An 11,745-nucleotide genomic window follows, 5' to 3' on the forward strand; every position below is an offset into this window, starting at 1 on the left:
CCCTTAGTTTAAATTCTCCCACTCCAACATATACACTCATTTGCTTCTCTGGGTCATAAGGTGCAGGCAGGAATATTTAGCAATTCTGCAGTATCTCCATCAAAAATCCAAAGCATTGTGCATACATAGCAGACTGACAGCACTATCTTCCATGTGTCTATTGAGAAGTCCAACATCCTGGATGAACATAGGTGGAAGGTGGTTCCCTGTCACCAGTGTTGAAATAAGATTCAACTGTCAATCTAGTCAGCTTTCATAGATGGATGGAGATTGGACTGCCATCAAGCAGCAAAGTGGTTTGGGCTGACGCTGCTGCCCACCCCTGACTTGCATGGGAGGGGAGATTAAAAGTAATACAGCAGCATGGAGTCAGAATGGCCATTTGGCAAGAGGTTTTTGCCTCGGATTCATTACAGTGGTACCTCGGGTTTACATATGCTTCAGGTTACAGACTCCGCTAACCCAGAAATAGTGCTTCAGGTTAAGAACTTTGCTTCAGGATGAGAACAGAAATCGTGCTCCGGTGGCACGGCGGCAGCAGGAGGCCCCATTAGCTAAAGTGGTGCTTCAGGTTAAGAACAGTTTCAGGTTAAGAACGGACCTCCGAACAAATTAAGTGCATAACCCGAGGTACCACTGTATATGAAAAAGCTAGAGCAGTTGTAATGGCTCAGAGCATCGTTCCTTTTAGCGATTCCCAAACACCCCTCCCTGCTGAAGAACTTTTGGAAGCTATGCTCACAGTGGTATTACTTGCTGATGCTGTAGGGGGGGAAATGTCCACAAAGCAAAATGTTTGTAAAATTGATTTTATTGAGAGATTTTTTCAAAAACAAGACATCAGTTTCCAACCTGTCAGTGATTACATACACCTGACATTTAAAAAGAACAATACAAGCACACACTGTAAAAACATCCAGCCAAGCAAGATTACAACCGTTTATATAAACCCATCTAGAGATGCTAGGTATTATCCATCATAAATTTCATCCCCTCTCTCTCTATATAGCAAGAAACCTGCTCTGCCTTTGCTTTTGAGGACACGTCAGTTAGGAGTCATGGGATCAGTTTGTTCCATCCCATGCTGTCTGAGGTGCTACTTCTTCCAAATGGCTAGGATTAAAAAAACAAAGATGGTCCAGTTTCGTCTACCAAGTCAGAACAACAAAGTTCAATTCAGTAGTGTCTAAGTCATTTCCCAGCAACTGTATTAAAGCACCTACTCCACAAGATTTCTGTAGGTGTCCCTCCTCCCCGCACACCAAATTGCAAACTCATAATGCAGGTAAATCACCTGGGCATAGCTCTTGCATGACTTTTGAGCTGGCACTGCAGCAGAGATGGGGGACCTTTGATCCTCCAGATATTTGACCTCAACTCCCATCAGCCCCAGCCAGTGTGGGCAATGTTAGGGGTGATGGGATTTGTTGTCCAACATCCAGAGGGCCACAGCTTCCCCATGCCTGCTCTACAGAGTGTTGAATAGATTATAGCATAGGTCAGTGTTCTCAAACGTGGTGTCTTCCAGATGTTTGTGCTACAACTCCCATCAGCCCCAGGCAGAAAAGCTAATGGTGAGGGATGATGGGATTTGTGGTCCAATATATTTGGAGGGCTCCAGGTTAGAGAAGGCTGTAATACATCAAAGGCCAAGTCTAGTTAAGAAATTTGTGTTGTAGTTAACTATCAGAAGCAGCTGATTTGTCTGGTGAACTTTGGGGCTCTGTGCATACACTGGTAGCATTATCCCCTCTGAGGCTGCAGTTTTTCGGGACTGAAATGAAAGGCCTGCCATAGTTAGTCTCCAAGAAGAAGGATATTTCACACATGCTCCTTGTGCTGCAGAAGTCTCCTGTTCCCTCTTCAATGAGCATCAGGAAGACAAGTAATCCAGTTCTGCTGAAGGAAGAGAGGTTACAACAAGAATGTGAAAACCTGAAAGAAGGGTCAGAAATGTGCTCAGTTAGGAGCTGCAAGCAAAATGAGTTATGAACTATATCAAAATGAAAGTCTCTGATGCTTAGCAGCAGTCCTGGGTGCCTGAAAGCACACACACACATGCACTGTGTTTTAGAACTGAAGATCTAGCATTAGATGAGAAAGTGAATGAGCTCTGATACAGTCAAGCAGAATGAAAAGAAGATGTTGTACTTCATCAAAATCAGCAAGTTGCCTCCAGAATAAATGCAGACTGAGTGGCAGAAGGAATTGCAGTCCTGTTTGTAAGAAGACATTTGGCATCTCTTTTGAAGAGTCCTTTTTCTGCATCCTGGTTTTCTACTGCCTTTGAAACCTGGGAGGCCTTAGTCATTCTTCTTAGTCTAGAAAAAGTTGTTTTCAGTGGTCTGCACAGTGAGTAGGTCCTCAGGGTGCTGCATATTCTGCTGCATGGATTGTTGCCCCTACATGGAAGTTCAGTTCTCCCAGCTACCTCAGGTTTAAGTAGGTTTTCTGGTATAGGTTGCATTCTGCAAGTGTTAGCAGTTGACTCATCTGGAAGCTTGACTTCAGACTCTTTGCATTCTAGGTTGGGCCAGAGGTTCTGCAGGTAGATTGGCTTGATCACTTTAAGATCCTGGTGTCAACAATCATAGCATCAGGAAAGAAAAAGGAGATCATCCATGGGCCAGCAAGTTTAAAATCCACATAAAGCAAGGTGTCATATATAGCGAGAATAAGGCAATCCCAGTAAGGGTGTCACCTACTCACCCCTAAATAAGTCCATTAGAGCAATCAGATATGTCCAGATTTCTTATTAACTATATTCTCCCCCCCCCCAAAAAAAAACAGCTCACACACTTGTTGTGCAAGAGCCCGGATCTCATTCACTGTATATAGTTGTCCTATCACTAGCCTCCATCTTGACCATCATTATCCAGCAATCAGTCTTTCTGAAGGTTTCTTTAAATGTTTGGAACCATTGTGTGTATTGTCTGTCATAGCATGGAAGTCCATCTTTTCTGTGCTTGTTACAGTAGATTGGAGTTCATTGACTGTTGCCTTGAGTACGTAGAGCATCCATATCTTCATGAGGGGCATCCAGGACAGGTGGAGCATCATTCACGAATGGTTGGCTCTTCGGGTTTTCCATTTTCTTCTCATCATCTCCATTTCTCTTCACTTCAGACAGTGAGGCTTCCTCCATTATTGGTGAGAGACGGTATCTCCCAGTGATGCGGAAGACACCTCGTCTCTTTGACCACCTTGACCACCTTCTCCTTTCTTTAGCAGCCCTTACCTTCTTCCTCTGGTTGCGCAGCCCTCTCAGCACCTGGATATGCAGCATGGCTTGGATTTCTAGCTCCAGGTCATCTAAGCTCCAGGTATCTGCCATAGTCATGGTGGCCTGATGGCTAGCATCAGCTGTTTGCACAGCAGACTCTTTGGCTGGTTTCTGAGTTCCAATGTCTTGCTGACCAGAGGAAGCCAATGCTGTATCTTGGTTAATCTTTGAATTAGGTGGGCGACTTTCAACTTGCACAGTCACTTCTATAGACTTATTGGGAGAACAGCTTTTTCCAGTTGGCATGGAAGCATCCTGCACTCCTGGTGTAAACTTTGAACTAGGTGGGTCACTTGCAATGTCCTCAGTCCCTTCTATAGACCCCTTGGAAGTACAGCTCTCTTTGGTCCCCATGGAAGCATCCTGTGGTCTTGGTGTAAACCTTGAAAAAGTTTGGTGGTCTGTATCCTGCCCAATCTCTTCCATAGTCCTTTGGGGACAATAGCTCATTCTATTCCCCATGGGAGCATGCATTAGTCTTTGTATAAACTTTGGGGCACCTGGGGCACCTGCAGATTGCTTAGTCCTTTCTTGCTTAGTCCTGTTGGGATAAAAGCTCTTTCTAGTGCCCATGGAAGCATGCCAGGGTCTTCGTGCACAAGCACTGAATGAAGGAGATGTGAGTGTATACCTTGGAATAATGGGGTTCGCTTCTCGGGACCGCTTGCTATTCCTGTTGCCCATGCTTGATATCTTTCTGCAACAAGTTATGGAGCAACTTACAACCCCTCAGGGCCTTCTGACAAGAAAGAAAAAGAAAACAGATTAGGAAAACATTGGTAATTTTTTAGCAACCCTACATAGTGCTCTCCAGATATTTTGGACTAAGATTCCCATCATCCTCACCCAGCAATGGTAAATGGTCACAGGAGATGGGAGCTGTAAAGCAAAACAACTGGGGGGCATCACATCGGAAAAAGGCAGAACTAGCAGATGTAACAATAGGAAGGTGTTGGCTTGATGATCATGCAGTTATCAAAAAATAAAGTTGGACAAAGTTATGAAAAGCTATAGCTAGTTTGCAAGGATTGATACCAGGCTATGGATTATCTTATTTTCTGCTGCTCCACAGGGTAGGACCCAAGCAACGGATTCAAACTGAAAGAAAGATGATTCTGACTAAGCATTAGGAATGACTTTTTGATGGTAAGAGCTCTTCAACAGTGGAACAGAATCCCTTGGATGGCGGTTGACTCTCCTTCATTGGAGGTTCTGGGGTCTGAATCAGAAACCTAATTTGGAAAAAGTGAAGTTTTGTACCTTTCCCCATTCACCTTTAGGGGAGAATCAAAAGATGGTTGCAACTTTTTGGCAGAATTGGATGAAATTTGCAAGCACGACAGCCCCTTCTGAGGAGTTTAGTCCTGCCAAATTTGAGAAGAATAGCAATAGAGGATTGTTTCTTTGGTTCCTGCAAGGACAGCCTTTACAATGTGTGTGAAAAGACCTTACTTAATATTCCCTACCCAGTTGTCTTATGGGCAACTTGTCTGCAAACAACAAACATGAAAGAGGTACCCCCTAGGTAAAAAGGTTGCAAAATTGCAAACCAATTGATCTAGGGCTTTCTGCTAGATACATTTAAAGTTGATGGGAGAGCAGGAGAACAAAAACAAAATTGCTTCCCTCCCTGTGGTTTTGTGGAAATGCCCCAGGAAAGTAACCTGCCAACTTCCAGAATGATGGGGGCAGGAACTAGGGAGTTACAATGAATGAACAATAAAAATAAACAAAAAACAACCCCCCCCAACAACTTCAGGTTTATATTCTGCTCAATTAGCACCAAAAGCCACATAAACTAAGTGCAAAGACAATTTGAGTGAGCACATGGCAAAAGAGGCAGAAGGGCTTGAATAACTAGCATTTTCTGAGAAAGCACCACAAGCAGAACTAACAAAGCTCAAATAACAGACAAGAAGAAGGCAATTTGAAACACTTTGGAAATCTCATTTTCAGTTTTGGGCTCTTCTGAGAGACACAACACTGAATCAGAAAAGTCCCAGGTGGCCTTGCTTCAGTTCTTGATTTGGGCTCTGTCCAAAATCTCTTCCATACCACACATTCACTTGGAATTCAGCGGGTCTTTCTCCCAATAATGACAGAACTTCACACAGAAAAGAGCAATCCAAACTACAGGAAACCAGTAGTAGATAAGGCCAGTGAAATTTACCCCATTCCAAACTCTTTTCAAGAGCAGGGCTACTGCTGGCTAACTGAGCTTGATCAAGCCTTTAATCAGGGTTTGACTTACACCACTCTTTTTACCAGTTTAACCTCCACTGGGTTGCTAGTCATGTGACTAAGCATGAACGGGGAGTGGAATAGGGGCAAGTCTCCCCCTGCCCTTTTCAGGACTTACCCTGGTCTTGGCTCAGTTGGCTTTGGCTGAGCCAAGATGGAAAACTTACACCAGTGTATCACTGGCTGAGCCATGATAAGGGACATCAGCCAGCTTAGTCCCCACTGTACCCAGGCTCAGCCAGAGATCCACTACTCAGCCCAGTGGATCTCAGGTTTGGATGGCTCCCTAAGTATGCTTACTGCCCTTTGCTTTGTGGTTTAAGCCACTCTGAAATTGATATTTATGGTCTGAGCCCAATTTTCCAAAAAGTGGGTAAGGTTCCAGTCATGTTCATATGGTGAGGAAAGGGAGACTTGAACTTGACTTTGTGCTCAACAATGGGAAATTCAGTTCAGAATTCAAGACTTACTTTTGTCTCAGAAACCTATTGCTCAATGACACCAGCCCTTGTATCAAAGATATAGCAATTTTAAGGAAGCAGCTTATGTGTCATGTGCCAGTAGTAGGATATTACTGTAGCCTCTAGAAAGGATTTGTTGGTACCAGTAGTCTGCCTAGGAATAAGATTAGTTTCCTATCAAGCTTCCCTTACACTGTAGTCTTAATCTACCCTCACTCACTGGAAGACAAAGCCAGCCATAGGGTGCCATAGTCAGACACAATCCCATTGAGCTCACCACAACAAAACCTTTGTTGGAGTGTTGGAGGGGGCAAAATATTCACTTTGCATGAGATTTCAGCCACATCCAAACCCCACTTACTGTTTTAGCAAATTCAGATCCTAATTTATCAAGCTGTATCTTCCATCCTGTTTTGTTTATGTTTAACATCTATTCTCTTTAGTATGCTAAGTGTTATATAAATAGTGTTGTAATATCACAAATATATACACTGCCTCATATGTTCCATTATTTAGTTCAGGTATATGCTAGGGATGCGTATTGGATCTGTGCGTAAGCTGAATTATGAGGTGATTCAAGAATGAGTCTCATGCATCTAAACTGGATCACACCATTAACAAGGCACCTCGAGTCAGACCCCCTAATCTTCCAAGTGGCTCTGTGGCTATGGCTGCCCTAAGATATGGCCGTATGTGTGTTTTCCTGCTGAGAAATAAAACCATTCTGACTAGAGTTCAAGGAGAGAGGAGATCTTTCATTTTGATGGGCAGGTCCAGCTATTAACCATAGTGATTTATATTCCCAAGAACTCCAATTAGTCATTTGGAAGCAAGACTAAAAACTGTGGTTGTTTTTCACAGGACTAAACCATCAGCCTCTAGGGTGACCCACGTGCCCTGCTTTATGAAGGAAAGTCCAATTTTAAGATAAAGAACCATAAGAAGGGAGAGGAGCGGGAGGAGGGGCTGTGAAGTTGCCCCTTAATGGTTAAGCACCCAGATCACCTGGTCACAGTCCTTCCCTCTACATATTTCTGTTTAAATTATAATAATCAGGTTGCATCCAACCATGTTCGGCTCAGATGAAACCCAATAAACCAATGGACATGAATTGGGTTCATCCTTTTCAATGGATAGAAGTTAGTTGGATACAGCCCTGCCATTTCTATATTTGCAGATCTGCAAATCTATCCTCTCTTTTGGTGGGGACAATGCTTAAGTGACTGCCCCACTAGTTTCTGAAGTTCAAATAATAATGGAATATGCCCTCCATTCACCACACCTCACATTTAAGATCAGACAAATTGCATCTTTTAATGAAAAGCATGTTTCTTTATTTGCTATATCTCCAAACCTTTCAAAGGTTTTACAGTGAGAGGCATGTGAAGCCCCCACTAGACTGCCCTTCCAAAGACACATTCACAATGCAAACTTTTGCATGTCTACTCACACGCAAGCTCCATCAAATTCAAAGGGACTTACTCCCAGGTAGACACATGAGCTGAGCCACTACTTCTTAAAACAAACAAACAAACCCACAAACTTTCAAATGCTTATTACATATTTTTTTACCTCTGAAGTTTCATTTTATTTTATTTTTGCTCTTATTATTGTATTTTTTTTAAACAGGGCACACTGCTTTGAAATTTCCTTGAAAAGCAGTATAGCATTCTAAAAATGACAACAATACCTAAGCATTATCTAAACCCAAGTGTTTTTGCAGTATAGAAATATAATAATAATATGAATAATACCCCGAAGCAGCTCAATGCAAGTATTCAAATCACTTACCTCCTTGCTGGACCACACCTACCCTCAATTAATCCCACACAGGCAGGTTTAAATAGGGCTTTGTGTCACACACAAAAACTTCCTCCCTGAACTTTGGCAATCTGAACATATAGCCCCACTTTGTAATTGTTCCTTTCTATTTAATTAGCTAGCTTGCTGTTTTCTTTTATGATTATGCCAATGTTGCACATGTAACTTGTGGCCACTTTTGATTCTTGCTTGGGAAAGATCAATACCAGCAATAAGAGACATGGTGGCAGTTAGTATATTATGAGTTGCAAGTGAGGTGAAAAGGTAAAGCTAATATATTTTTTTCCACATATGCAGACTATCTAACCAGCTGGACATCAAATGCAGTCTTGAAAAGATGATTCATTTCTATAACGATAGAGGGGCAGAGTTACCGTACTCAGTTTTTAAAATTAAAAACTACACAGAGAATAGAGAGGGAATTTCATTATAGATTAAACTGAAATCTGGTGTACATTTACTTGAAAGTCCAAGTGAATACAGAGCATTTCCTTCTGAGTAGATGTAGAGGGGCTCAGGCTGCATGCAAGGCAGTATTTGGATTTTAGGACAGGGATGGAGAATTTCATGCCCAGGAACTGAATGTGGCCCCATGCCTCTTTATTTGGCCCTCAGGATGTTCCCAAAGCAATGCCCCTTACCAGTCCTGCTTGGCATATTTCTTGAATGCTTTTGCCTGACTGGAATAGGCCCTTGTTTTGTGATAATGCCTTTCGCTTGCCTTGACAGAGAGGGGTGTGAGTAGAAACCTCTGGCTTTCTGCATGTTTGGAATGTAGCCTACTGTTCAGAAGTAAGACTCCTCTCTTCTGCTCCAGTCACATTTTCCTCTTGCCCTGCCCACCACTGGCCTGTGGCCATAGAAGGCAGCCTGAGGTGGAAGGCAGCCCTTGGGCGGGAAAAGTTTCCCCAATCCTGCTTAACATGCGGGAACTACAACAAAATGTTACAGCGCAGGGTGGCCTGGTTCAAGGTGTGGCTGGCCATGTTCTCTTCAAGGATATTCCATTCCATTCATCCCTGTGTTTTTCTGCTCGCACCCACAAAGAGGTACTCAGCATTCTGTGGTGAATGCACTCATTCCTCATTACAGTGGTACCTCGGGTTAAGAACTTAATTCGTTCCGGAGGTCCGTTCTTAACCTGAAACTGTTCTTAACCTGAGGTACCACTTTAGCTAATGGGGCCTCCTGCTGCCACTGCACCGCCAGAGCACGATTTCAGTTCTCACCCTGAAGCAAAGTTCTTAACCTGAGGTACTATTTCTGGGTTAGAGGAGACTGTAACCTGAAGCGTCTGTAACCCGAGGTACCACTGTAATTTGTTCTGGTTTTACTTAATTCCTGGGGATCCCCCCTCCCGCCATATTTTTGGCTTGTTATTTTATTAACACTTATTTATAAAGCACCGTCAATGCGTATGGCACTGTGCAAATCAAAATAAGAATTCTATCCCAAAGGATGTATAATCTAAAACAACAGAAATAAACAATGCAATAAAAAATCAATAGTTAAAAATGCACAATTACATCAGGTAAACGAAAACATATATATATATATATATATATATATATATATATATGTATGTATCTGCAAAGGTTGGGTTTGTTGAGCCTGCTGATACATCCCACTTTCTCCACAGTGATCCAATTTTGGCTACAGTCCTCTCATCCATCATCAGCTGACTCCTCTATTAGAGGAAGTGATCACTATTCAGACTCCTGGTACAAGCAAACACCATATTTACCGTTAAGAATTTATAGTGTATTGGACAGGTAAGACCTTCCCCCTGCCTCCTTGGTTAACATATTGTTCAGTCAGTGCATTTAAAATGTAGAATACCTGTTTGGGCCACTTCCGACATGTTCATGCTGTGTATGGGGCATGTACATGAACTGTGACAATTTGACAGGTAGAATCCCACTGAACATGTCGGCCACTTCCGACATGTTCATGCTGTGTATGGGGCATGTACATGAACTGTGACAATTTGACAGGTAGAATCCCAGTTTATTTATTTCTTTTTTTTAACCCGATTCTCCATATTTGTTACCGTAATTCATTTTCACCTTTGAAATGATGGCATCACATTTGGGAGCTAGATTTAGGGGAGCAGTGGGGAGCAGGGAAATGACACCCTTAAGGCCACTTGCAGTCTGGACCTAGCTTCATGCAGCTGCCATGGAGGAAAGGACTGGGAAAGAGGTAGCAGAAAGAGAGAGAAAAAAGGGCAAAGCTCAGTTTCATACTACTAGAGCTTGTGGACATCCATTGATGCTGAACGTTGGAAGATTGGGAGAGATAAAAGAAAGTCTTTCTTCACACAGCACACAGTTAAACTATGGCACTTGCTCTTACAGGAGACAGTAATGGCCACCAACTTGGATGACTGTAAAATAGGATAGATGAGTGGGACAGACAAAGACCCTGTTTTGTAGTGATTCATCATGGATTTCTGCTAGTGAATTCCTCCTCCTCTCCTTCCTTCAAGATCTGTTTCTGACAAGCTCCCAAGCTGGGTCTTTGTTAATTTATTTGCTGTACAGCATGTAGCAAATGGGACGCGGGTGGCGCTGTGGTCTAAACCACTGAGCCTTGGGCTTGCCGATCAGAAGGTCGGCGGTTCGAATCCCCACGATGGGTTGAGCTCCTGTTGCTTGATCCCAGCTCCTGCCAACTTAGCAGTTCGAAAGCATGTCAAAATGCAAGTAGATAAATAGGTACTCCTCCAGTGGGAAGGTAAATGGTGTTTCCGTGTGCTGTTCTGGTTTTGCCAGAAGCGGCTTAGTCATGCTGGCCACATGACCCGGAAAAACTGTCTGCCGACAAACGTCGGCTCCCTCAGCCAGTAAAATGAGATGAGCACCGCAACCCCAGAGTCGTTCGTGACTGGACTTAACTGTCAGGGGTCCTTTACCTTTACCTTTATGTAGCAAAGTGAAGTGTGTTGATGGTGTACTGTTCTTTTAAGGAGAAATATTGTGATTGACTGCTAGCACAGGTGAAAGTATTTAATGCTTGGAAGTCCTGTTCTTATAGTGTAGGGTTGAGATGGAGGAGCCCTTTGATTCAGCTCAAATTTAAAGGTAAACCTCCCTCATTTGTGATACTCACAAACCAAAACAAAGCCATCTTTCAAAATTTGCTCATCTGAGTTTTGTGGTGCAGCTCTCTGGCAAATTAATGTACATATAAATGTACATATACATATATGTTGGGGTCACACTGTAGATAAAGATATCTAATGTTACACCCCACCTCAATCTCTGAGTAGTGTGAGACTCAAGGGGTTCCAAACACTTACCCAGGGTTCGTTTTGCTTGGAATGAAAGCATAGCTGTCAACTTTTCCCTTTTCTTGCAAGGAATCCTATTCAGAATAAGGGAATTTCCCTTTAAAAAAGGGAAACGTTGACAGCTATGAATGAAGGTCAAAAGAGATTGTGGAATATAAAGTTTTATTTACACATATATTTAACATGAGCATAAGATGGAGGGGCTCAAAGCATAAGCACCCCTATAGATCTTGTTTCCCCATTAGGATTCCAAGAAAGCCCCAAAGTTCAGCACAGAGCAAGACATGTCCATGTGTCTCCATCTTCCAGCCTGTTTTCCCCACCCCCAACTCATCCACAACTCTGGCTACTGTTCTTCAGCCAGCCAAAGTCATTGCCTAAATAAAGGGACTACTGTAGTTTAGATTATTTCTCTCCTATAGAGTCTAACCCTCACCCATCCAGGATCACAGGTTTGGGTATCATCCAGACTGACCCCCCCCCCAGCTCATAACACAGAGGTTTTCAGCCTTTTTGAATCCATGACTCCCTTAACCATCTACATTCTTTCTGCAACACCCCTGTGGGGCCCAGTAGCCCAGTTATGTCACCCCTTGACTGCAGAGTTGGCAACCTCCCACCCTTTTGTCGAACACCCTCCCTTGTGG

General features: G+C 43.0%; 1 protein-coding gene across 3 annotated transcripts; it reads right to left on the bottom strand.

The window, feature by feature from the left end:
• Positions 1-2,805: 2,805 nt before the first annotated feature.
• On the bottom strand, positions 2,806-8,679 carry LOC308464223 (uncharacterized protein). Of its 3 annotated transcripts, none has more exons than XM_080983343.1 (2): positions 8,590-8,679; positions 2,806-4,022 (listed from the first exon to the last, which is right to left on the bottom strand). In XM_080983343.1, exon 2 carries the CDS (start codon positions 3,965-3,967, stop codon positions 2,987-2,989), a length of 981 nt encoding a protein of 326 aa, XP_080839469.1. In that variant the 5' UTR covers positions 3,968-4,022; positions 8,590-8,679; the 3' UTR covers positions 2,806-2,986. The 3 variants fall into 3 exon arrangements, with proteins under 3 accessions (XP_080839469.1, XP_080839468.1, XP_080839467.1); XM_080983342.1 differs by lacking the exon at positions 8,590-8,679 and adding an exon at positions 8,448-8,517; XM_080983341.1 differs by lacking the exon at positions 8,590-8,679 and adding an exon at positions 7,777-7,867.
• Positions 8,680-11,745: the final 3,066 nt, after the last annotated feature.

The sequence above is a fragment of the Podarcis pityusensis genome, assembly GCF_964106645.2.
Source record: "Podarcis pityusensis genome assembly, chromosome: 15".
In the NCBI taxonomy this organism is placed as follows: domain Eukaryota; kingdom Metazoa; phylum Chordata; class Lepidosauria; order Squamata; family Lacertidae; genus Podarcis; species Podarcis pityusensis.

Excerpts from the sequence above, each read along its gene's own strand:
- LOC308464223 (XM_080983343.1), bottom strand. The coding sequence starts at position 3,967 with ATGGGCAACAGGAATAGCAAGCGGTCCCGAGAAGCGAACCCCATTATT.